The sequence below is a fragment of the Cervus elaphus genome, chromosome 8 (genome assembly GCF_910594005.1).
Source record: "Cervus elaphus chromosome 8, mCerEla1.1, whole genome shotgun sequence".
NCBI lineage: Eukaryota > Metazoa > Chordata > Mammalia > Artiodactyla > Cervidae > Cervus > Cervus elaphus.
Window position 1 is genome coordinate 11,268,330 of NC_057822.1, and position 26,363 is coordinate 11,294,692.

At 49.9% G+C, this 26,363-nt stretch overlaps 1 protein-coding gene across 2 annotated transcripts in view; it reads left to right on the top strand.

Moving 5' to 3' along the window:
* Window positions 1–3,359: 3,359 nt before the first annotated feature.
* OPRD1 (opioid receptor delta 1) overlaps window positions 3,360–26,363 on the top strand; it is a 50,722-nt gene continuing 27,718 nt past the window's right edge. For both annotated transcript variants that reach the window (XR_006342341.1, XM_043909482.1), the window contains exon 1: window positions 3,360–3,849. Coding sequence is in view for 1 of the 2 variants with exons in the window: in XM_043909482.1 (XP_043765417.1) it covers window positions 3,623–3,849 (227 nt within the window). In the remaining variant the exon portion in view is untranslated. The remainder of the gene's footprint in view (window positions 3,850–26,363) is intronic.

Here is a 26,363-nt window from a genome sequence, read left to right on the forward strand (position 1 = left end):
GCTGACAACAGACTTATTGGGACATAATCCCATTGTGAGCCTTAGTTCAGGGCTGAGATTAAAGCCCTGGAGGTGCTGGGATGTGCTGGGAGTTCAGGGCCAATACTTTGAGCACCTGATGCAAAGAGGTGGCTGGAAAAGACCCTGATGCTGGGAAAGATCGAGGGCAAGAGAAGGGGGCGACAGAGGGTGAGATGGTTGGATGGCATTATCGACTCACTGGATGTGAGTTTGATCAAACTCTGGGAAATAGTGAAGGACAGGGAAGACTGACATGCTGCAGTCCATAGACTCGCAAAGAGTTGGACATGACTGAGCGACTGAACAACAATCCCATTGTAATTGAGGGAGATCTGTACTTCAGTTCCAAATAAGATGTGACTGCAGAGTTTATGCAAAGGGCTTTGAGTTGCTTAAGAGAATTTGTAGGTCCTGAATTAAGCTGTAAATGCTCTGTCTCCCTCATCAAAGTGGGAGCTCACCAAAGGTGGAATTGAGCTTTCTAGTCAATCACACATCAAGCACTAAGGAGGAGGTGCAGAAGTGCACAAGATCTATTGTAGAGGTGATGCACACAAATCCAGTGATTATCCAGATAAATTTCTGTAAGGAAGAGATGCTGTGAGAACAAATGAGAAGGACAGCTTGATCTAATTGTATGGGGCAGTGGAGGAAGGCAGTCAGTGAAGGTTTCACGGAGGAAGTAATATTTAAGCTGAAACTTGAAGGATGAATAGCACTTAGCCTAAGGAGGTGGCTGAGCCCTTCCAAGTGGAAGAAATAGAATATGCAAATGTCCTGAAGTGGGAAAAAATTTGGCTTGTTGTAGGAGTTGAGAGGGGGCCAGAACCCTAGTAAAACAGCCCTCCTGCGTCCTGTCTCAATTTCTTTCCTCTGGCACCAGAAAAGTCTCTGAGTATACCAGGCCCTTTGGGACAAGGGAGAGAGTTTTGGTGGCACATGTGACTACAGAGTAAAAATCAGCTGTCTGATGAGTCCTTAGATGGTTGGGTGGAAAAGCCTTGGGGGATGGGGAGTCTGCTGTAGCTAGTAGGGGACCTTGGACAGCAGCTGAGAGGGACAAAGAAAATGGAGAGGAGAACTTCCCTGGTTCCCCTTCCCATGGTTAAGAATCTGCCTGCCAATGCAGGGGACACAAGTTTGATCCCTGGTCCGGGAGGATCCCACATGCCATAGAGCAGCTGAGCCTGAGAGTCGCAACTACTGAAGCCCATGTGCCTAGAGCCCATGCTCTGCAGCCAGAGAAGCCACCACAATGAGAAGCCTGTGCATTGCAACAAAGAGTAGCCCCCACTCACCAGAATTGGGAAAGCCTCTAAGTAGCAACAAAGACCCAGCATAGCCGTAAACAAACAAATAAAGTGGTTCTTAAAAAAGAAAAGAATGGAGAGGAGGATGATCTTGGGAATTCTGGCTTTGTTCTTTCTGGGAAAAGGTAAGAGTCTTGTGCATAGATGGATGACTCAAGCCAGAGAGTGAGGGGTCCTCACCCAGCCAATCACAGGGCCAAGAATGTCACCGCAGAGCCCAGAGCCCGGGAACTCCAGTATTGTCCCATTCCAATCCCCTCCTCCCCAACCCAGAACCTTTATTCATCCAACAAGTATTTCCTGAGCACCCACTGTGACCCCAGCCCTCCACTGGGTCCAGGGATCAACCAGGCCTGGTCTTCCCAAGGAGGAAACAAGCTTGGCTAGAAATAATTACCATAATGGGGGTCCAGTGATTTAAGACTTCTTGCTTCCACTGCAGGGGGTATGGGTTTGATCCCTGGTTGGGGAACTAACTGAGGCCAAATAAAAATTACCATATGGGAATATTAGTCTTCTTGTCTGTAAACTGGGGAATCTATGTCAAAGTGTTGCCTTGGATAAAGGGCTCAGCACAGTGCTGGAACAATAGGGAGAATGTTCTGGGAAGGACAGGAGCCCCAAAAAGGCGGATGGCTTTGGGTTGGGGCTGGTCAGGTCAGAGAGAAGGTGTCAGAAATGGCCCCTTTCCACATGCACCTACAGCAACCACAGTGATCCTTAAGGTGCTCTTTGAGGTCTTGCCCACCTCCTCATTCCCTTCTCCCCACATTCCCTTTCTGTCCTCTCCTCTTCCTGGCCTTTTATCCCTCTGACCATAGGGTCTTTGCACATGTGATTAAAAAATATATATTTTAAACACTTTATTTTAATTTTTGACTGTGGTACATCTTTGTTGCTGCATGGCTACTCTCTACTTGCAGTGCATGGACTTCTCATTGCGGTGGCTTTACCTGTTGCTGAGTGCTGACTCTAGAGTGCTGGCTCAGTAATTGTGGCACTCAGGTTTAGTTGCTCCGTGGCAGGTTGGATCTTCCCGGATCAGGGATGGTTTAAACCTGTGTCTCCTGCATTGGTAGCCGAATTCTTTACCACTGAGCCACCAGAAAGCCCCCATGTGTGACCTCTTTGACTGAAATGCTCCTCCCCAGTTTCTTTCCTACGTCAGTTCTTCCTCACACTTCTCATCTTACCGTAAGTGTCATTTCCTCAGGGAAGCTGTCCTGACCCCTGGCTTTTGTAGGTGCTGCCAAAGGAATGCCCTGCTTTCCTCCACTCTCCTCCATGTGTGACCAGATCTTCCTCAGTGTGATCTTGGGATTGATGTCTCTCTCCTCCACTGGGCTGTAAGGAGGCAGGGGCCACATCTAGCTTTATGCACTGGCGGCCCCTCAGTTGGGCTTCCCTGGTGGCTTAAATGGTAAAAAATCTGCCTGCAGTGCAGGAGACCCAGGTTCGATCCCTGGTCTGGAAGATCCCTTGGAGGGAATAGCAATTCACTCCAGTAGTCTTGCCTGGAGAATTCACCGCAATAGTACCCAGCTCTTATATTCCGCACCCAAAAAAGATCTGTTGAGGAAATGAATGGGCTGCAAAAAAAAAAAAAAAGGATAATAATGGTTATTTACGAAGCATTTACTGTGTACCCGGCACTGAGATAAATTCTTTAACCCCATCATGTTAATCTCCCCAACAACCCTCTGAAGGAGGTGGTGTGATTATTCTCACTTTACAGAAAAGGAAAATGAAGTCGAGGGATGTTAAGTGACTTGCTCAAGGTCACTCTGCTTGTTGGTGCAGGGGTGAGGGGCGGGAATCATATACAGGTCCTTCCCACCCGCAAAGCAGCGAAAGATGCGGAGGTGAGTCCCGGCTGCGGTGCGGGCTCACCCGAGCCGGCGGAGCATCCCTAGGGAGCGAGTGGGCAGTTTCCCCCGGCTCCACTGCGAGCCGGTGGTGCAGCGCCCGCCCCCGGTCGCGGGCGCAGACTGGCGGCCGCCTCCGGGCCACGTGGTGCGCGCGGCGGGCGCGTCCGAGGAGCCCGCAGCGGCTCCGGGCTCAGAACTCTCCCGGCTTGGAGAGCGGGCGGGAGCCGGGGGCCGGGCTGGTGCGGGCGGCGAGGAGGCTGAGGAGGCGCGGAGGTAGCAGGGAGGCCGGGGCTTAGCGCCCGGCGGCGTCGGGGCCGCGGCCTCGTACCGGCCGCAGCCGCTTCCCTTGGCGCGTTGCTGGCACAGGGTCTCTGCGCCCAGGGCGCACGGCGGGCAGGGACGCAGCCCGGCCGCCTGGCCGCCATGGAGCCGGCCCCCTCCCGCGACCCCGAGCTGCAGCCCCAGCTCCTCGCCAACGCGTCGGAGGCGTTCCCCAGCGCCTTCCCCAGCGCGGGTGCCAACGCGTCGGGGCCGCCAGGAGCACGGAGCGCCTCTTCCCTTGCCCTGGCTATCGCCATCACCGCGCTCTACTCGGCGGTGTGCGCCGTGGGGCTCCTTGGCAACGTGCTCGTCATGTTCGGGATCGTCCGGTGAGTCCACTGCGGGTTGGAGCGCCCGACAGGGCCCCGGGGATGAGGGTGGGGACCGCGACCTGGGACCCTTACTTCGGACTCCGCACACCCGGGGCCTCCGGGCTTCCTGCAGGGGGCGCCCGGGGGCCCAGCGGAAAGAGCACTTCCATGGCAAGGGGGACCCTGGCGCGCGCGCGCGCGTGTGTGTGTGTGTGTGTGCGTGTGTGTGTGTGTGTGCGCGCGCGCGCGCTCGTTTAACTAACATTGGATCATCTGTTGGCCTCCCCCTATTTCTGTGTCAGACTATGTGGGACAGTTTGGTGACAGTTGTGTGTCTGTCACAGTTTGTGAGTGCGTGATTCTGTGTTTGTGACAGTACCGATGCGTGTTTGGACCTCTACAAACCTGGTAGTGGTGGGCGGAGATGCCCGAGGTGTGCTGGGCCTCGGCGAGACAGCGGTGTGTGGGCTGAGTATGCAGGTGGGGGCACGGGAGCGCTTGTGTATCTGCATCACGCTGACGGGCGTTTACCCAGTCACATTTGGGGACCATCTGTTGGGGTTCCAGTGTTGGTGTATGTGCTCGTCTCACACTGTCAGTTGGTGATTCTCTCTGTAGGAGCGAGTGACAACGTGACTCTTATTTCTTGTCAGACCCTGAAGCCCCCATAGGAGGAGAGCATCCAGAGTGGCTGTGGACACTTGTGTGTGCATCTGCTGAGGGGTCGCCGTGGTTCCTGGGTACAGTGGGCCAGCCAGTTGCTCTCTGCTTCTTTCCCTGGGGCCATCTGGTTCTGAGCTCTGGATGTGATTCAGAGAGGCTGTGGATCCTCCTCACAAATGTCCCCTCTCTCATCTTCTCATCTCCAACAGTTTTTTTTTTTTTTCTGGCAAAAGCAAAAGCGATGTGGTTGTGCTGGAGTGGAGTTTGTACTTTCATCTCAGGAAGTAAAGTTCTCTTCTATGTGTCTCTGTTCAGTGCAGGGACCTTCTCAGAGAGTCTAAAGCATCATGAGCTTGCCCAGAAGCAGTTGTCCTGACCCAGCCCTGCCTTTGCAGACACCGGCAAAAGGGATTGAAAGGAAACTCCCATCCTGGTTAATTGGAAATGGGTCATCTGTGCTGGCTGACCAAGGGACAACCCTAAACCTCTCTGGGCCCTGGTACCACCAGACAGAGCAAAAGGCAGGGGGCAGATTGTGGATTCAGAGGCTGGAGATGCGAACTGAACTGTGGTCTTGGCCCAACTGCTGATGCCTGTCACACTGGGGGCCCTTTCCTCTCACCCACTGTCTGCTCCACCTGCCTCAGTTTCCCCATCTGGGGGATAGAGACCCTGTCTCTGCAGCTGGGAATGTGAGTTCCCGAGTGGGAGGCCTCTGTCGGACAGAGCACAGTACGCCCGAGTGTTGTGTGGTGTGGGGGTGTTGCGGGAGCTTTGGCTTGGATGACTCCGGGGAAGATTTGCTCCCCCAGGAGGAGCGGAGGGCACAAGAATTTCCTGTGCTTTCAGTGACTCATCCCCAGCTCTAGTGAGAAAATTCCCCCAAGCACAGGCAGGAACAGTCTTTGCTTTGTCAGTGGTTCTCCCCACTTTACCTTGGGAAGTAGTCCTGCAGACTCAAGTCAACCTGAGCGTTAATTCTACCCACGAACTGGCTCTGCCACTGGGGTAAACCACTTGGCCTCTTTGAGCCTCAGTTTCTTCATCTATAGAATGGGGAAGTAATAGAGTCATCTTTGACAGGGTTTTTGTGAGGTGACACTCAGCACTATAAATGCAGCTGGCATGGTGTCTGGACCCAATAAGTGTGAGGAGGAGGAGTAAGATTCCTCAGAAGGAGAGTGAGGGGGCGCTTTTCCTAAGGTGGGCCTGGGAGTAGCTCTGATTCCAGGAGTCTCAGGTTCCTGCACGCACGGTCTCTGGGGGGCTGGGGGGTAGGTCTCAGCGCTCTGATCTGGGGAAAGTGGAGCATCATTGTGTTTACTTCCATCTCCAGTCTCTTTCCTGGGGCCTCTGGCTGGTTGGCTGATGAGCGAAACCCCCTCGCCGAGCCAGGGGAGGGCCTCTCACTTCTGAGGGTCCACTGAGGGCAGGCTCTGGGCTCCCTGTGCTAGGGTGCTGCCCATCAACCTTGCCCCAAATCACCCAGTGTCAAGTGCATCTTGCAAGCAGCATAGCAGGCCCCTTAGGTCCCTGTGTTGCGCAGACATTTCCCGGGGCAGCCATCTATGTGATCACTGGGCCTGACTGATTGAATCTTCTCCTGCAGCCCGGTGGGCGAGCCATTAGCATCCCCATCATTGTCACCTCCAGTCTACACGTGAAGAAGCTGCAGTTCAGAGGGCGGCAAGGTGGCTTGTTCCCCCAGTCCAGAACTTTTTCCAGAGCTGCCTGGGGTAGGGGACAAAGAATTACATAGAAGGAGGGGGTGGAATCCTATCCCTCCTCTTGTCCTGGGATTCTCAGAGAATGATGGAGACAAAAGCACGATGACTCTACATGTTATTTAGCACATGTGCTTTAGGCTGCCATCCTTGGGGAGGGGAATGACAGGCCCTGGCACTGAGTCCTCCCCCACTGAAAGGGAGGCTAGGGACAGGGCAGCTGTCTGGGGCTCGGCTTCTGCTGGCAAAGTCCCAAGAGCAGTGTGTGGACAGCGGGGAGCCAGGATGAAGAAAACCTCCAGTGTATCCGTGGTTCTCTGACCATGCAGAGCTTAGCCGCACCAGTGAGCGAGTCAGTTGATTGACTGGATGAGTGAGTGATTGAATGGATGAATTCTGCCAGTCAGTCCTGAGCTCAACCTACTTGGAGAGCAGGGGAGGGTTTGCAAAAATGATCCAGCGGGCTGTTTGGGACAAAGAAGGAGGAAGGTGAGCGGCAGAGCTGGGGCTCTGAAGCCAGACATATCAATGTGTAAATCCGAAGTTCAAAGTCACTTACTTGCTGTGTATTCGGACTAGTGACTTCACCTTTCCAAAGCTCATTTCTTCACATATAAAGTGAAGGTAACAGCAGTGTATCTGGGGTGGTGGTGAGGATTAAAGGAGACATGTTGTGTCTGAGCCCTTTAAGCCCTTTGAGAACAGGGAGGGTTTCTATGTGAAGGAATGAAAAGAATTAACTCATTCAATGAAAACCCATGCTAGATGCTGAGATGTGATGGTGGGGAAGAAAACCCACCATCCCTGCCCTCATGGAGCTTAGGTCTGGGAGAAATAGACATTCATCCACTAGTCATCCAGCAGATAGAAGTTTGCAGCTGTGCTGAGGGCCATGAGGAGTGAGCTGTGGGACCCAGGATCGGGGTGGGGGGTGGGGGGGTCTCACCTGGTCTGGAAATTCCAGGAAGGCCTCTGAGGAGCTGAAGGGTAGGGAGAGGATAACTAAGTAAAAAGGTGAGGAACAAGGCTGACATACATGAGGGGCTGGAAAAAAAAAAAAAAGAATACAGGAATCTCAGAATCCCAGAGCACAAAGCACTCCCTGTTCCTCCATCCCAACTTCCAAGAACATGCTTGGGAAGCCTGTTCATCCTTCTGGATACATGAGAGGAGCCTCTGGGAATTACACTCTTAGCCAACAGCCTGTGGTTCCTGAGGCTTCCATGAAGTGTGAGCAGAGTTTGGGGATGTGTGGTCCCCAGGCAGATGCTCCCTCTCTCCCCTTGCAGGGTGAGTTCAGCCAGTGTGGGGACTTGGGGAGTCTTTATAGCAGATGCCTGACAACCCCTCCTTCTGGGTGGAGTCATGCCCTGAGCAGGGCTGGTATCTCAGAGTTCCCATCCCAGCTCTCTAGGTGGAGTGGAGTGAAGGGCTTAAGGATCCCCGCATCTCTGATGACTCCATCTTCAGAAGTCATCAGTGGTGATGCCATCTTCCCTGTACGTGGCCCAGAAACTTCCTGGTTTGCCTGCCCTGAATCCAGGGAGGAGAATGGAGTCAATGCTTCTCCAGTGTGACCTCTCGTCCGCCTGCCTGTCCCCTGTCTCTACCTTGCCCTGACCCTGGCTTGGGCGTGTTTACACCTTGCTGTGTCTCTTGCCACCCCCGACCAGACCTCCCGGTCTCTTCATGACTCTGCCCCTTGAGCTCTTCCTGGGCTGGTGTCTCTTCTGACTCTCCTCCTTGTATCAGATGCCAGCTCTGCCACCTGCCCAGATCTTTAGCAGGTTGGATGGCCACTCTGTCCCCTGGTTTCTTCATTTATAAAATGTGGATCGTAGCACCTGCGTAAGAGGCACCTTTGTCCTAAAGATGACAAGGTGATGTTGGAAAAGCATTGTGTTTTACCTCCCATCCCAGGGAGCTGCAGGACGGAGCAAGCAGGCAGGGGAGGTTGGGCCTGGCAGCCTGGTGTGGGGCAGGGTCACGACAGGTGAATGAGGCATTCTGGTTGTCCCGTCTGTCTACTGCCCAGGTGCCAGGGGTGGCTGGGACGAGTGCTCAGGGTGGGAGCCTGAGTTCCTGTCTTGCTCTCAGAGACCCGGCAGGAACTTCTTGCCTTCTGGTCTCCCTCCCCTCTCTTGCCTGGATTGAGGTCTTGCAGACCCCGGGGCCCCTGGGCCAGGAGAGATCCCAGTGAGGTGAGACAGTGCAGTGGAGAAGGTCACACCAGGAGGTCAGGTGGTGCTGGCCTACCATCCCTGCTCTACCATGTCCAGTGGCGTGGCTTTGGGCAAACGGCTTAACTCCCCTGAGCCCGCTTTCTGCGTTTGCAAAATTGTGGTGATCAGGCTAGGCTCTTGGGAGGACTACGTGAGATCATGCGTGTAAAGGTCATAGCACAGCGCTGGGCAGAGAGTAGGCCTCAGCACGTGCCAGATGCTGAGATTAACTGGCACCCAGGGTCTGCTCTGGGCAGGCAGGCTGCTCCTGCTCAGGCTCTGGCCATGAGATTGTCTACACTTTCCACCTTGGGTCCTTTCCTGCTTCCTGCATCATCTGCACGTTCACTCATTCAACAAGCATTTGCTGATACTGACCCTGCCAGGCCTGTCCAGCTGCAGCCCCACGGCCCAGACGCTCAGCTGAAGCCGCATCGTGGGCCCTGGCTTCTGACACAGGTGTGTCCCCTGGTCCCCCTAGTAAGTTACAGCTCCAGGGACAGTTGCAAATTTTCAGAGTTGATGGAGTCTGGAGGCACCCAGCCAGGGCAGGTGGTGACTGTGCTGAGTCGTGACGCAGGCAGGAGTGGTGGTTGGCTCCACGGAGAGGTGAGGATGGAGCATTCCAGGCAGGGGGAACAGCATGAGCAAAGAAATCTTCAGGAGATGATCGGAAGGCAGCACTGCACGGGGCGGGGAAGTTCACCGTGGCTGAACGAGGAGTGCTAGGGGGCGGGGCTGGCTGCCAGGGGCCACAGCAGGAAAGGTCTTGCGGGTGGGTGTCTGCCTCACCTTGGTTGTCAGGAGCGCCTGCCGAGTGCTGAGCTGTGGCCAGCCCCTGGGGCTGGTGATGAACCACTGACCACAGTCTCTGCCTTCCAAAATTCCTGGGGGGAGGGGGCTACACATATTAGAGGAACTCAGTGAGCCAGCCCCCGGGAATTGGAGGGAGTCATTCTGATGGGGGCTTCGCTGGTGGCTCAGATGGTAAAGAATCTGCCTGCAGTGCTGGAGCTGTTAAGTTGCTCATTCATGTCTTGACTGTTTGGACTGCAGCAGGCCAGGCTTCCCTGTCCTTCACCATCTCCCGGGGTTTGCTCAAACTCATGTCCATTGAGTTGGTGATGCCATCCAACCATCTCATCCTCTGTCACCCCCTTCTCTTTCTGCCTTCAATTTTTCTCAGCATTAGAGTCTTTTCCAATGAGTCGGCTCTTTGCATCAGGTGGCCAAAGAATTGGAGCTTCAGCTTCAGCGTCTGTCCTTCCAATGAATCTTCAGGGTTGATTGCCTTTAAGCTTGACTGGTTTGATCTCCTTGCCATCCAAGGGACTGTCAAGGGTATTCTCCAGTACCACAGTTAGAGCATCAATTCTTCAGCACTCAGTTTTCTTTTTGGTCCAACTTTCACATCCGTACATGACTACTGGAAAGACCATAGTTTTGACTATATGGACCTTTGTTGTCAAAGTGATGTCTCTGCTTTTTAATACACTGTCTAGGTTTGTCATAGCTTTCCTTTCAAGAAGCAAGTGTCTTCTACTTTCAAGGCTGCAGTCACCATCCACAATGATTTTGGAGCCCCATATTTTCCCCCCATCTATTTGCCATGAAGTGATGGTATTGGAAGCCATGATCTCAGTTTTTAGAATGTTGAGTTTTAAGCCAGCTTTTTCGTTCTCCTCTTTTACATTTCTGAGGTCAATCCCGAGGTCAGAAAGACACCCTGGAGTAGGAAATGGCAGTGCATTCTGGTTTTCTTGCCTGGAGAATTCCATGGACAGAGAAATCTGGCGGGCTGCAGTCCAGGGGGGTTGCAAAGAGTTGTACACGACTGAGCGACTAACACTTACTACTATTCTGGTGGGGAGAGGGGAGGGAGGACTTAAGAGAAGCCTGGATTCAGGTCCAGCATGGCTGTATGAGGGGCTGGAGGCTGTGCTGAGGCTCGACTTGTGAGGCTGGACAGGTTCTTGGGCCCATGGTAAGGCAGTCATGCTGGGAAATGAGGGAACTTGGAGTCACAGGCCATGGGGAAGAGGACTTTGGAGCAGTCTGTGCAGAATGGAGTTCAAGAGGATGAATTTGGTGTAGGGGTCATGGGGCAGATTGGAAGGGGTTGGATCAGGGCAATGGAGAGCTGGATGACCTTGGGCAGGCCCCGGAAATCCTAGCCTTGGTTGTGCCTTTCAAACTGCAGTGCTGTGGGACCTGCAGAAAGCTGGAGGCTGGGCCGGATGAGCCCTGGTGAGGCTGAGCAGGGAGGGCAGCTGCAGTCCTGGCCCGTGTCTCTGTGCCTCTTGGCCCTGCCCTGGGGCCTGGCTTCCCAGCCTCTTGGGTTTACTTTCTGGGGAGTGTGTGTGAATCATAGGCACACCAGGGAGAAGCCAGAGGAGTCACTCCCGCATTCCTGCCACATGCCAGAGGCTCCTCTGAGCCACGACGGGCCTGCAAGGGAGCAAGAGATGAGGACCAGAAAGCTCAGATGGAGCAGGTGCCTCTCACAGCCAGAAAGGGGCAAACCCAGGTCTTCCTCGCCCCCAAACCCCTCCAGACCCACTCTACCACTGCTGTCCATGAGACACATTGGCAGTGGAGGTGAAGGTTGGGGCTGTCTAGTTAGAGGAGGGAGGACCAGGGCTGGAGAGGAAGGCAGATTGCTGTCTGCAAACCTCTCAGGCCTCTGCGTGGGGTAATAGCACTTGAGAGCCTGGATGTCAGAGCCAGACTGACCTGGGATTGCATTTACTAAAAGAGGGAGCTTGGGAGATACATGCATGACCTTTCTTGGCCTCAGTTTTCTCATCTATAAAATGGGAGTAGAAATAGACCCCGTGAGACCCCCACCCTCACAGGGTGCTTATGAGAAGTTCATGAGGCTGGATGTGAAGGAATTCAGTACAGAGCCAGGAACTTGGTAAGTACACTATACACATTTCCCATGATTTTGTCTATTTAGAAGAAGAGTGAGACTTGCTTCTCATTCATTTGAGCGACATTTCTTGAGCCCCAGAGGAACTAGAATTTTGGGGTGGATACTACAGGGAAACTATCAGCTCAATACTAAACATTTTCTTTTACAATAAACACAGTAACACATGTTGCTATAAGTAACACTAGTTATTTCAGAAACTACTGAGGTGATTAAGCAGAGACAAATGTTACCCATGATCCTACCATAAAGAGAAATGCTTTCTTATTTTGATGTATTTGCTTCCCATCTCTTTCTGTGTCTCTCACTGTGTGTGTGTGTTTTAATGACATTGGTGTCATACTATATTGAAATAATGATCACATCGTATATAATATTTTGCTAGCTGCCTTCTCACATCGTTCAGTTCAGTCACTCAGTCATGTCCGACTCTTTGTGACCCTGGGCTGCAGCACACCAGGCTTCCCTGTCCACCACCAACTCCCAGAGCTTGCTCAAACTCATGTCTATCACGTCAGTGAGGCCATCCAACCATTTCATCTTCTGTTGTCCCCTTCTCCTCCCGCTTCAGTCTTTCCCAGCATCAGGGTCTTTTCCAATGAGTCAGTTCTTCACATTAGGTGGCCAAAGTATTGGAGCTTCAGCATCAGTCCTTGCAATGAATATTCAGGACTGATTTCCATTAGGATGGACTGGTTGGATCTCCTTGCAGTCCAAGGGACTCTCAAGAGCCTTCTCTAACACCACAGTTCAAAGCATCACTTCTTCAGCGCTCAGCTTTCTTTATAGTCGAACTGTCACATCTGTACATGACTACTGGAAAAACCATAGCTTTGACTGGAGAGACCTTTGCTGGCAAAGTAATATGTCTGCTTTTTAATATGCTGTCTGGTTTGGTCATAGCTTTTCTTCCAAGGAGGAAGCATCTTTTAATTTCATGGCTGCAGTCACCATCTGCTGTGATTTTGGAGCCCCAAAAAACAAAGTCTCGCTGTTTCCATTGTTTCCCCATCTATTTGCCATGAAGTGATGGGACCGGGTGCCATGATCTTAGTTTTCTGAATGTTGAGGTTTAAGCCAACTTTTTCACTGTCCTCTTTCACTTTCATTAAGAGGCCCTTTAGTTTTTCTTCACTTTCTGCCATAAGGGTGGTGTCATCTGCATAGCTGAGGTTATTGATATTTTTACTGGCAATCTTGATTCCAGCTTGTGCTTCATCCAGCCCAGCGTTTCACATGATGTTCTCTGCGTATAAGTTAAATAAACAGGGTGACAATATACAGCCTTGACGTACTCCTTTCCTGATTTGGAACCAGTCTGTTGTTCCATGTCCAGTTCTAACTGTTGCTTCTTCACCTGCATACAGATTTCTCAGGAGGCAGGTCAGATGGTCTGGTGTTCCCATCTCTTGAAGAATTTTCCAGTTTGTTGTGATCCACAGCTTGTTGGCCTTCCACCCTTGGGCTCACCTCACTGAGCCTGTTTTTTCCTCTGAGAAATGGGGATGATAGAAAAACACCTGCATTGCAGGTAAACATATATTTGGCAGCTCGTCCTAAGTACCAGGCAGGGTTCTAGGCACTCGGTATGCAACAGTGATCAAGACACAGTCCCTGTCCTCATGGAGCTGACATTCTAGTGGGGAAAAGTTAGATGATAAAGAAATAGATGTAAGGCCAATGATATAGGCAATGAAGTCAACTCAAGCAGACTCAGGGAGGGAGAATGGCGGGGTTGCTGGTAAAGATGGGGAGGATGGTGGTGGGCAGGGGGAGGAGACCATTGAGCAGAGGCCAGTTGCTGGGAGGAAACGTTTTAGCAGAGACAACAGCGAGGGCAAACATTAAGGGAGATGATGCATGGCCTTAGCACGGGGCCTGGCCCATATCAGGAAGTTGTTGGTGATAACGATGCCTTTTGGATGGTTGCCTAGGACTTGGGAGCAGGGGTAGGGATTAAGCCAAGGGAAAGAAGCTGCTTCCCTCAGCCAGGCCAGATGCCTCTGCAGGACAGATGGAGGTAATCTGTTTCCCTTGGTTACAAAAACTCATCCTCCTGAAGTGCTGGGAAATGCCCCACATTTAGTGATTTTCCATTCCTCCTGGTGAGGAGGGCAGGAGCCCGCACGTGGTCAGGGGGCTGCCCTGTTGCGAGGGGCAGGTGGCCCCAAGACACTTCCTCCATGGGCTCTGGCCTGGTCATCCTGGATAAGAGAGAGGTCTATAGCAAAGCATGGCATATCAACTTGTTGGACTTAACACCAAAGATACCACTGCTGAGGGCTGACACGGTGGGCACCTCTGTACCGAGTGCCTCACATACACGGTCTCATTTAATTCTCCCAACTCTTTGACATACTTGGTCCCTTGTTTCTGTCCATTTGACAGAGGAGGCCACTGAAGCTCAGAGGTGGTAACTTGCTTGCTGAGGGCAACAGTGGGAAAATGGCAAACTCAGCCTTTGAACCGAGGCCCTAAGATTCCTGAAGCTCACTCATGCAGTTTCCTGTCCATGAAGCTGTGCAAGAGGGTTCTGGCAAACTACTATGTGGAGGTTTGGCACTGGAGATTTAGGTAGAGGAAAGGTAAACAGAATTTCAGGCTCCTCTTCCCGTAGCTGGGACTGGAGGAAGACTGCATCTCAGATTTCCCTTCTCCCCTCCCTGGAGGATGATGCCTGAACTTTAGAGGAAGGGGGCTGTGCAAGGGCAAGACATGATTTCATTAACGTCAGAGTCCTGGGACCTCGGAATCTAATTGGCTACCCGGAACATCATAACATGCACAGGAAGAGGGATAATCGAGGGGCAGAGCAGAAGCCAGGCTTAAATTAGCAATTTACCATCATGCAGGCTGCAGCGGCCCCATTACCAGCTGAGGGGCGCGGAGTAGGACGGGGTGTCTGGGTTGTGTTCTATTGATTTAGAGCTCCCAGTGCAGCTGCAGAAATCAGCAGCTTTGTCTCTGGCCGGGGTGGGCGTGTGCAGCAAGAATTTTTCCTTCTGTAGCTTCCCAAGTCTTTCTTGATAAGTGGAAGAAACTCAAACTTCAGAGTCCTGGGAGGTCAGAAAGTCCCATTCAGGGGACTTCCCTGGTGGTCCAGTGGCTAAGACGCCATGCTCCCAATGCAGCGGGCCTAGGTAAGCCCCATTCAACAAACATAACACATGGGGAGGTGGAAATGTCCTCGCTGCCCTCCCCTGCAGAAGTAGCCTTTTCACCAGGGCGTAGAATTTTGAATCATGGATGATGGTTCTCTTTATTGCACATTTATTTTGTGCCAGGTGCTCTGCTTAGGGATGTGTATATATTATCCTGTTTAATCCTCACCCTGTTAGTGAGTACTGTTTACCCCTTTTTCTAGATGGGGAAACTCAAGGCTCAGAGAATGTTTGACGTAATAACATCCTCAAAGTTGGCTCTTCGCATCAGGTGGTCAAAGAATTGGAGCTTTAGCTTCAGCATCCGTCCTTCCAATGAATCTTCAGGGTTGATTTCCTTTAGTATTGACTGGTTTGATCTTCTTACTGTCCAAGGGACTCTCAAGAGTCTTCTCCAACACCACAGTTCTAAAGAATCAGTTCTTCACTGCTCAGCCTGCTTTATGGTCCAGCTCTCCCATCCATACATGACTACTGGAAAAAACATAGCTTTGACTCTATGGACCTTTGTCAGCAAAATGATGTCTCTGCCTAGATACGCTGTCTAGGTTTGTTATAGCTTTTCTTCCAAGTTGCAAACATCTTTTAATTTCATGGCTACAGTCACCAATCAGCAGTGATTTTGGAGCCCAAGAAAATAAAATCTGTCACTGTTTCCATTTCTCCCCCATCTATTTGCCATTAAGTGATGGGCCAGAAGCCGTGATCTTAGTGTTTTGAATGTTGAGTTTTAAGCCAGCTTTTTCACTCTTCTCTTTCATCTTCATCAAAAGGCTCTTCAATTCCTCTTTGGTTTCTGCCATTAGGGTAGTATCATCTGCATATCTGAGGTTGTTGATATTTCTCCTGGCAATCTTGATTCCAGCTTGTGATTCACCCAACCCAGCATCTTGCATGATGTGCACGTAAGTTAAATAAGCAGGGTGGCAATATACAGCCTTGTTGTATTCCTTTTCCAATTTTGAACCAGTCTGTTTTTCCATGTCCAGTTCTAATCATTGCTTCTTGACCTGCATACAGGTTTCTCAGGAGGCAGGTAAAGTGGTCTGGTATTCCTCTCTCTTTAAGAATTTTCCAGTTTGTTGTGATCCACACAGTCAAAGTCTTTAGTGTAGTCAGTGAAGCACAAGTAGATGTCTTTCTGGAACTCACTGGCTTTTTCTATGATCCAACGGATGTTGGCAATTTGATCTCTGGTTCCTCTGCAATATTAAGTAACTGGGTACAGTAGCCTAGCCACATAGACACATAAAATTAATGACCATCACAGGGTCAGCCAGACCTGGGATTAAGTCCTGGTCATATAACCTACTGGCTCTATGATCTTGGGCAAGTTTCTCTGCCTCTCTAAGCCTCAGAGTCCCCTGGTCTGCTAAATGCAGTGATAATGCTCACCAGAGTCATTAGTCATAAGGATTAAGTGCAATGATGGAAATCAAGTACCTTCAACCAGTGTTTGGCATATAGGAAGAGGGGAGACACACACACACACATTAGTGATCTTGAAATGGGTATTTTCTGACTGTAGTGTAATCGCACATTCCAGTGCTTGTCTTTTTACACCGGTGGCTCCTGGAGGGCGGGGACTGCGTCCCTTTCATCTTCTGTCCTGTTTCCTAGATCAGTCCCTGGCTCTGAGGAGGCCTCACTGAGTGTTTCTTAAATATCTAGTTGGCACTTTGTTAATGAGATTCCCTCTGAGGGGCTGGGATGTATAAGAAAACTCTCCCAATGACAAGACAAGAGAGAAAGAAGATGTGCGGGAACCTCAGACTTCTGTTTGCTTTACAGTAACACCCCTTCCTTTTCAGCTTAGTAGGGCTTCCCTTGTGGCTCAGCTGGTAAAGAATCCGCCTGCAGTGCAGGAGACCTGGGTTTGGTCACTGGGCTGGGAAGATCCCTGGAGGAGGGAAAGGCTACTCGCTCCAGTATTCTGACCTGGAGAATTCCGGGTATAGTCCATGGGGTTGCAAAGAATTGGACACTACTGAGCGACTCACTTTCACCTTTCACTTTCAGCTTAGTAAGTCTTTCCTTAGTAAGTTTCCAGGAGACTTCTCTAATGCCTTCTCTGTGTTCCCACAGTGTTCAATGCATGCCACATCAGAGACCCGTACACTTTTCAAACCCCTGATCACTCATTCCTCTCTCCCCAGATGAGGGGGAGGGGGGGTGAGCATCCTTTGGAGGCCCAGTCTAGGGTCTAACACACTCAGGCAGTACGTAAGTAGGTGTTTGCAGGAGGGACATGTTCTATTTTCAGAGAACCATTGGGGCTTCCCTAGTGGCTCAGATGGTGAAGGGTCTGCCTACAATGCGGGAGACCTGGGTTTGATCCCTGGGTCAGGAAGATCCCCTGGAGAAGGAAATGGCAACCCACTCCAGTACTCTTGCCTGAAAAATTCCATGGACTGAGGAGCCTGGTAGGCTACAGTTCATGGAGTCACAAAGAATCGGACACGACTGAGCAACTTCACTTTACTTCACTTGACTTCATGGGCTGATAGGCCACATCTAAGGAAATCTGCCTCTGGGGCTTCTGTAGTGTCCAGCTGCCTCATCCGCTGGTCCAGCCGTCCTTACGCCAGAAGCAGAGCCAGGGTGGGGAAGAATTTCTCTTCCCTGCCTCCCATGGATGTGTTGTACCAAACAAGGTGCCTGCCCTGTTTATTGCTGGGTGCGCCCTGAAGGCCACCCCACCCCCCTCACTCATGTGCAGCTCAGGGGCCTTGTATTTCTACAAGGCCAGTCGTTAATCTTCTCTTTCGACACGCTTGCTGGGCCTCGTTGTCGTTAACCACTTTCCTTCCTCAGGCTTTGCCAAAACTGAGATAGCTAATTAGTTTCTGGCCAGTCGCCACTCAGATGGTGGGCAGGTCGTAGCTCGCCGCCCTCGCTGCCCAACCCAACTTGTTTTGCGAGTGGGAAGAGCAAGTGCACTTTGTTTACAAATACAGGGAGCCTCAGCCCAGACCGCTGGCTGGCAGTTGCTTTATTTAATTGCTTTATTTAAGCTGTTCATCCCCCCGGCATGGGCAGAGCCTTTGGGATCACTGCTGTAGCTGTGCCTCGGTTTCCTCATTTGTAAAACAAAGGGATTGAACGTGACCAGCTGAGAGAAGATGGGGTAGAGGTCAGGACTCTGGGTTCTGGAATTAACCCAAGACTTACCCAGGCCCTGCCACTCCTAGCTCCAGGATTTTGGGTGAGTCACTTGAGCCCTCTGAGCCTCAATCTTTCTCACCTGTAAAATGGGGAGAATAATGGTCACCTCCTGTGGTGGCTAGGCACCTTCAGTGGGATGGTGAACACACATATGGCCCTTAGCAGGGCAACTGGCACATAGTAAATGCCCAGTAAATACTCTTATCTTTCCAGTGCTAGCATTCTGTATTTCTGATAAAAAAAAGTCTTTTTGCTGGGCTTGCTGGGGAGTGGAGCAGTTTTAACAGACATTGCTCCTGTGTTTTAGGCCACTGCTGGCAAGACGGTTATCCTTATGTATTCATTTCCTAGGGCTGCCATAACAAATCACCATAAACTGGGTGGTTTATTTTTATTTTCTAATAAATATTTATTTTTATTTGGCTGTGCTGGGTTGCAGCAGGCAGGATCTTAGATATTCCTTGTGGCATTCGGGATCTTTAGTTTCATCCTGTGGAATCTAGTTCCCTGACCAGGGGTCGAATCCAGGCGCCCTGTTTGGGGAGCGTGGAGTCTTAGCCGTTGGGCCACCAGGGCAGTCTGTAAACTGGGTGGTTTAAAACAATAGAGATATTTTCTTTATAGTCCAGGAGGCTCGAAGTCTGAAATCAACAGGACTCTGCTCCCTCTGAAGGCTCTGGGGAAGAGTCCTTCCTCCCTGAGCTTCTGGTGGTGGCCGGCACTCGCTGTTGTCCTTTGGATTTGTAGCTGTGTCACTCCAGTTTTTGACTGTGTTTTCATGTGACTGTGTTGCTCTGTGTGTGTCTCTGTTCTCCTCTTACAAGGACACCAGTCATATTGGATTTAGGGCCCACCTTAATCTATTCAATAGTACAACCACTTCTTTTTTTTTTTTTTAGAAAAAATAACTCTATTTATTTATTTATTTTATTCATTGCAGTGGCTTCTCTTGTGTAGCACGGCTCTAGGGCACGGGCTCAGTAGTTGCAGCGCGTGGGCTGCAACAGTTGTGGTGAATGGACATAATTGCTCCACAGCATGTGAGCTCTTTCTGGACTAGGGATTGAACCCGTGTCCCCTGCACTGGAAGGTGGATTTTAAACCACTGAACCACCAGGGAAGTCCTTAGATGTGAATTCTGAGGGCAGCTATTCAACCCAGTGTGCTCTCCAAGGCTCACTTTCCTCCTCTGTATGGGGATGATAATAGTAGCAATTTCAAAGGGTTGTTGGAGTGATTGAATGAGATAATCTATATAAATGTCATGGTAGGGTGCAATATAATACATCAGGCTCGTGTTAAGTACTGAGTCTGTGTAGCTGCTGTGCTGGAGATGGTGGCAAAGATGCTGACAGTGATGGGGACAATTGCATCCATGGACCCACCCTACACTGGTTAATCACTGGACACAGGGACATACAATGTAGGCAACGATCTTGTCAGGAACTCTGAAGCCTTGGACAGGAGACTGTTTCCCTTTGGCCTCTTGTCTTGAACCCTCATCTGAGATTTAGCTCCTGGGAGAGCAGGTTCAAAAAGTAGAAAGAACTTGAGCTCCCAGAAGTTGGGGGAACTGCTACTCTGTGTGACCTTGCACAACTGTCTTTCCCTCTCCAGGCCTCAGTTTTCCCATCTGCAAAGTGGGTGAAGAAGTTTGAACTCAGTGTTCCAGATCAGAGCCTCTGCTAGGGTGGAAGTTCAGCACAGGGCTCTGTGTTTCATCTCAATGGTGGTAGGTTACCAAAGGGCCAGAAAAGGAGTCAGGAGCCTGGGACCCCAGGACTGCTCACCAGGGATCATTCTGGGCCCATTTTCCTCATCTGGACAAGAAGAGAAGCCATATGATATGAATGTGCCAGGAGTGTCCTAGGGACATCATAGGCATGAACTCATTCCACACTCACCACACCCTCAAGAGGGAGGATGGTTATACCCAGTTCACAGAGGAGCAAACTGAGGCTCAGAGAAGTTAGAGCTCGCCCCAGTTCATACAGTTAGAAGCAGCTGTTTTTGTTCAGTTGCTCATTCGTGTCCGACTCTTTGTGACCCCATGGACTGCAGCATACCAGGCTTTCCTGTCCTTCATCATCTCCTGGAGTTTGCTCAAACTAATTCCACTGAGTCGGTGATGCCATCCAATCATCTCATCATCTGTCATCCCCTTCTCCTGCCTTCAGTCTTCCCCAGAATCAGGGTCTTTTCTAATGAGTCAGCTCTTCGCATCAGGTGGACATAGTATTGGAGCTTCAGCTTCAGCATCAGTCCTTCCAGTGAATCTTCAGGGTTATTTCCTGTAGGACTGACTGCTTAGACTGACTGGGGCTTAAACCTAGGTGTGTCTGCTGCTGAAGTCCATGCTTCTCCTTGGCTGCACTTTTACTGTATCGTTTCCTAGAGCTGCTGTAACACATTGCTGCAAACCTCATGGCTTAAGACAACAGAAATGTATTCTTTTACATTCTTGGAGGCCAGAGGTCCAGAAAGTGTCTCCAGGACTGCGCTCCCTCTGAAGGCTCTTGGGGAAAAACCTTCCTTTCGTCTTCAGCTTCTGGTGGCTTCAACAGCCCTTGGCTTGTGGCCACATCATTGTAATCTCTGTTCCCATCACCACATGGCCTTCATTCTTCCTATGTGCTGTGTGTCTCTTACAAGGACACTTGTCGTTAGAGCTAGGGGCCCACCCCAGTAATCCAGGATGGTCTCAAGATCCTTAACTTAGGGACTTCCATGGTCATGCAGTGGTTAAGATTCTGCACTCCCAATGCAGGGGGTTCTATCCCTAGTCAGGGAACTAAGATCCTATATGCACAACCAAAAAAAAAAAAAAGTATAAATTAAAAAAAAAAACCACCTTAATTGCATGTGTAAAGACCCCTTTTCTAAATAAGGCCACTTTCACAAGTTCTGGATGTTGGGATGTGGACTTGTCTTTCAGGGGCTGCCATTTAACCCACTATAGTTGTTATTGAATTTTGGTAGTGACACTATCTGCTGGGGGTGCAAGGAGCTCAGGGACTTTCTGGAGCAGCTTAGAAGTAGAAAGAGAACAACAAAGTTGTGCGCTGGAACAAAGTTGCTAGTCTGGGGGGCATGGGTGATGGGAGCGTGGCTTACGCTGATGTTCCACCAGCAGTGATGTCAGTGAAGTAAGAAATACACAAAAAACACATCTGGGGGAAAAAATAAAAAGTAAAAAAATAAGTAAATAAAAGGAGAGACCCCCACCACATCTGTGTACGGTGGATGTGTACGGTGGATGCAGTCAGCCATGGGGCAGAAACCTGAAAACTTATCCACAGAGGCCACGCTTCCTCGTGTGGCCTATGTCCACATTAATGACTTTGGGGTTATAGATCCCACTGAAAGTAGATTCAGCCTCCTTTACCCACCTGGAGAGATGGGAGAAGGCCTGAGTGTCTGTGATGTGGTTTACCTGCATCATCTTGGGCCTCCCTTAACCCAGAGGACGGTACCATCTTTAAAAGATTTTATTTATTTATTTTTGGCTGTGCTGGGTCTTCATTGATGATGGGCCTTTCTCCAGTTGCAGCGAGCAGGGGCTACTCTTCCTTGAGGTGCACGGGCTTCTCATTGTGGTGGCTTCTCTTGTTGCAGAGCCTGGGCCCTGGGCACGGGCTTAGTAGTTGTGGCACACGAGCTTAGTTGCCTGGAGGCATGTGAAACCCTCCCGGACCAGGTATCGAACCTATGACTCCTGCATTGGCGGGTGGATTCTTAACCACTGGCTCACCAAGGAAGCCTGATAATCATGTTCTTGAATGCCTGAGGTCCAGCTGAGATGGGGGCTCCAAGGAATGGCTACCCGGTGTGAGAAGGCAGCTTACCAACCAGCCGTACTGAGCACTTACTCTTCTTCATATTAACTCAGGTCTCACCAAGCTGGGTGAAGGGTGTACTGTTAACATCTTTATTTTCCAACACATGGAAAGGAGAAGGGTTAGGTTTAGAACCTGTGATTTGTGAGCGGAACCAGGAAAAATGGCGCCAGGTGACAAGGAGGCAGTTTTCGGCTCAGATAAAACCAAGAACTTGTTTTCCTGTGAGTTGTCCCCAGTGGGATGGACTGTGCTGTAGGTGGCGAGTTCCCCATCTGTGGATATACACAAGCAGAAACTGCGTAGTCACTTGTCTGGAGTGCCACAGAGGGAATGCCCTCACTGTGAAGTTTCCTTCTAGCTCTGAGATCCTAGGAATTTTCCCAAGAGACCTTCAGATATCTTTGTGCACAAAGACATTTATCACAGTACTGTTTATAATACCAAAAGAGCAGAAGCAACCTATATGTCTTTTAATTGGAGATTTATTAAGTAACTACATTTGGGAGCATTAGTGTCTGTGAGACTAGCTCCAGCCTGTAGTCTGTTCTTGTATAGTCCTTGAGCTAAAAATGATTTTTTACACTTTTAAAAGCTTGTAAGAAACAAAAACAGGAATTCCCTGGTAGTCTAGTTGTTAGGACTCCACACTTTTACTGTTAAGGGCTGGAGTTCAATTCTTGTTCAGGAAACTAAGACCTCCGCAAGCCCTGAGGCCAAAAAACAAAACTACACACACAAACACACACACATTAAACAAAAAGCAGAAGAATATGCATCAGAGACCTTAAGGGGCCTACCGAGCCTAAAATACTTACTTTTTGGCTCTTTACAGAAAAAGTCTGTTGACCTCTGGATTAGAATAATAGTCAGTCACCAAAAATTATATTAATTTGTGTCTGTGGATATGGAAAGATGATTACAGCATATTTTTGAGAAGAAAGAAACAGGTTATATAATAGTATTAGAACCAGATCCCTTTTATTTAAAACAGGGTCTGTATATTTGCCTGTTATCTGTTAATGATAGTCTGTCCTACTGATGGTTTTTAAATTTTCTTTATGAAATGATTCTGTGTTATTTGGACCTTTTATAGCGAGCAGCTGTTATTTCTGAGATCTGACAAAGCACTGGGGAAGAAAATTAACTCTGAATCCTCCCAACAGTCCATGCTGTTTGGGACCCAGTGAGTTTTGATCTAGGCTGAAGCATTTTGTTTGATTTGGTTCCTAAGGTGCCCTAAGGTCGATCAGCCTGATTGGTGCCCTTACCTTGTTGCTCTTATTGTTTTTAGGTCTCTTGCCTGGTGAGCTCTTATGCATGAGAGGTAAAAAAAAAAATACCCCTCAGCTCAGTTAAAAACAAACTCGCTCCTTTCGGTAAATGATCTGACAAGATTTCCCTTTGCCGAGGCATAGCTGAGTCACTGCAGATTCAGGGCAGGTAGGGTCAGGCCCAGATGTCCTTCAGGGGCCCTGGGTTGGCCTGGGTGGAGGATAGAAGGGACAAGGGGAGCACCGTAGCCTATCTCAGAGCTCTTGGGTCTGTGGTTGGTTACTTCCAAGGATCAGGGTGCCTGACCCTCCGTCCTCCTGGGAATCCCCCAGTAAATGCTGTGTTTATGATGTGGTTCCTGCCTAAAGGCTGCACTGTGTAGTGTGGCGGACAGATGCAGCGACATTCATTCATTCAACAGATGTGCTTTGAGCACCTGCTTGGAGCTGGGAAGTCCCAGGCTTAGTGGTGACCGAGACAATGACATGCCTTTGGGACTTAATGTATGTGAGGGGTGCACACTCTGGGTCTGCAGGGGAGAAGCTGAAATGGAAGTCCGAGGAAGGCACCAGGGACTTGGAGATGCCCAAAGGGGTGGAATCTCTGCTCAGCCTCTTGCTGCCTCTGCAGCCTTGGGCAAGTTCCTTTATTGCTCCCCGTAAATCGGGAATGATAAATCCTATCCACCCCATAGGGTGCTGGGAAAATTAAATGATGTAAAATGCTTTCCCAGTGCCTGGCACAGAGTCAGTGTCCAACAAATGCTTATTATCTATTAAAGAATAAAACAAAACACAGGTGTAAGAAGTACCTAAAATCATGCCCAAGAAAAACCTGGCACGTAGCTGTTGTGCCACAAATTCTGGCTGCCACCCTCGTGACCAGAAGTGGACATATTGTTCTGAACTGACCTCTCCTCCTTGCCTCATCGGGCCCCATCACGAAGTCTGTGCCATTGTTCTGATGTGTGTAAGTCTCTCTCCCCGACCCTTCCTGGACTGTGAGCAGATGGTCTCCAAACTCCAGATCACAGCAGAGTTGAGGAATGTGTGAGGGCAGGTGAAGGCTCTGGAACCAGCCCACCTCTGGACCAGTTCCCTCCCTTTGATCCCGGCCTCCAGACTGGCCCCTCCGCCATGGCTGATGTGTGATAAGCCAGGTCTTAACACTCAGGGTTGCAATGAGGTTGAAATGAAATCATGCATTTGGTGCAGTTGGCATAGCGCCTGGTACATGCGGGCTTCTCTGATAGCTCAGTTGGTTAAGAATCCGCCTGCAATGCAGGAGACCCCAGTTTGATTCCTGGGTCGAAAAGATCCCCTGGAGAAGGGATAGGCTACCCACTCCAGTATTCTTGGGCTTGCCTGGTGGCTCAGCTGGTAAAGAATCCACCTGCAATACGGGAGACCTGGGTTCGATCCCTGGGTTGGGAAGATACCCTGGAGAAGGGAAAAGCTACCCACTCCAGTATTCTGGCCTGGAGAATTCCATTGACTGTAGAGTCCATGGGGTCACAAAGAGTGGGGTATGACTGAGTGACTTTCACTGGTACAAGAGAGAAAAGACACTTAGAGAATATTGCTTAAAAAGAAAACCCAAATGAGCCACCCAAAGCTGTCAGACCCGTCCCCTCGGGGCCTTGTACATAGGAGGGAATGTTTTAGCCTTCTTCTGGGCGCTGGGCATTAAGATGTCAACCAGTCTAACCAACCACCCTGGGTTTGCCTGGGGAAGGAAATTCTTAGCAGGAGCTTACTTGTCATCAAGAAGCCCAGCTCTCCAGAGACCCAGGAGCATGTGTGGATTTCCTGTGGCCCTGGCTGTGCATTAGCCACTGAGCGTGGTCAATCTCTATCAAGTTAAAGGAAAATGGATAGAGATGGTGTCTGTTCTGCCCTGCCTGGGGCCGTCGGGGAGAGGGGCTTGTCTGACAGATGGTGGAATGGGTTTAGGACTCTGAAATCAACATGGTCAGCTGCTCAGTGCTTCCTATAAGGGGGGCCTCCCTGAAGTCTGAGAAGGATTGTTGTTTGGTCTGACTCTTATGACCCCATGCACTGTAGCCCACCAGGCTACTCTGTCCATGAGGTTTCCAAGGCAGGAACACTGGAGTGGGCTGCCATTTCCTTCTCCAGGGATCGAACTTGCGTCTCCTGCATTGACAGGTGGATTCTTTACCACTGAGCCACCAAGGAAGCCCCTGAGAAGGATGGTTGGGAGCAAATTCCCCAGTGGCTGTGTAATTCAAGATGTGCTAAAGGGGATTTTGACCTAGGAAAAATAAAAGCAATGAGTTTCCCAAGGCATCTCAGAGTCAATAGAGTTCACCCCCAGGGTTGGGCCCAATTCAGAAAGGATTGAATTCTATGAGAAAAATAAGCAGGAAAAATATCAGGGGAAATAAACCCCTAAAGGCTGCTAATTCTTGTCTCTGTGCTGGCCAGTAAGCTAGAGGATTTCACATGTGTTGGCTCCGAAAAGCATGATTACTCTGAAATTACCAAGGAGGAAACGGCTTCAGAGAGGTGAAGTAATTTATTCAAGATCACGCAGCTTAGTGTGTTGAGGAGCTAGGATCTGAACGGCACGAAAGACCTTCCTCGTCAAACTCTCTAGCTCAGAAAACAGATACAGTGAGAGCACTTGATTAGCCACAACTTATTTATTGCAGTAAAATACACATAAAATTTAACCATTCTTAAGTGTACGGTTCACTGACGTTACATATATTCACATTGTCGTGCAGCCATCACCAGCATCCACCTCTAGAACTTTTTTCATCTTCCCAAACTGACACTTTGTACGCATTAAATAATAACCCCTCATTTCTCCCTTGCTTCAGTCCCTGGAAAGCACCATTCTACTTTCTGCCTCTCTGAATCTGACTACTCTAAGTACCTCATGTGAGTGGAATCACAGAGGTCTTTGTCTTCTTGTGACTAGCTTATTTCACTTGATGCCTGTCCTCAAGGTTCATCTATGTTGTAGCATGTGTCAGAATTTCCTCTCTTTTTAAGGCTTGATAATATTCCCTTGTATGACACTGAGGAAACCAGATCTGAAAGAGACACGTGCACCCCAATGTTCATCGCAGCACTGTTTATAATAGCCAGGACATGGAAGCAACCTAGATGCCCATCAGCAGATGAATGGTTAAGGAAGCTGTGGTACATATACACCATGGAATATTACTCAGCCATTAAAAAGAATTCATTTGAACCAGTCCTAATGAGATGGATGAAGCTGGAGCCCATTATACAGAGTGAAGTAAGCCAGAAAGATAAAGAACATTACAGCATACTAACACATATATATGGAATTTAGAAAGGTGATAACGATAACCCTATATGCAAAACAGAAAAAGAGACACAGAAATACAGAACAGACTTTTGAACTCTGTGGGAGAATGTGAGGGTGGGATATTTCAAAAGAACAGCATGTATACTATCTATGGTGAAACAGATCACCAGCCCAGGTGGGATGCATGAGACAAGTGCTCGGTCCTGGTGCACTGGGAAGACCCAGAGGAATCGGGTGGAGAGGGAGGTGGGAGG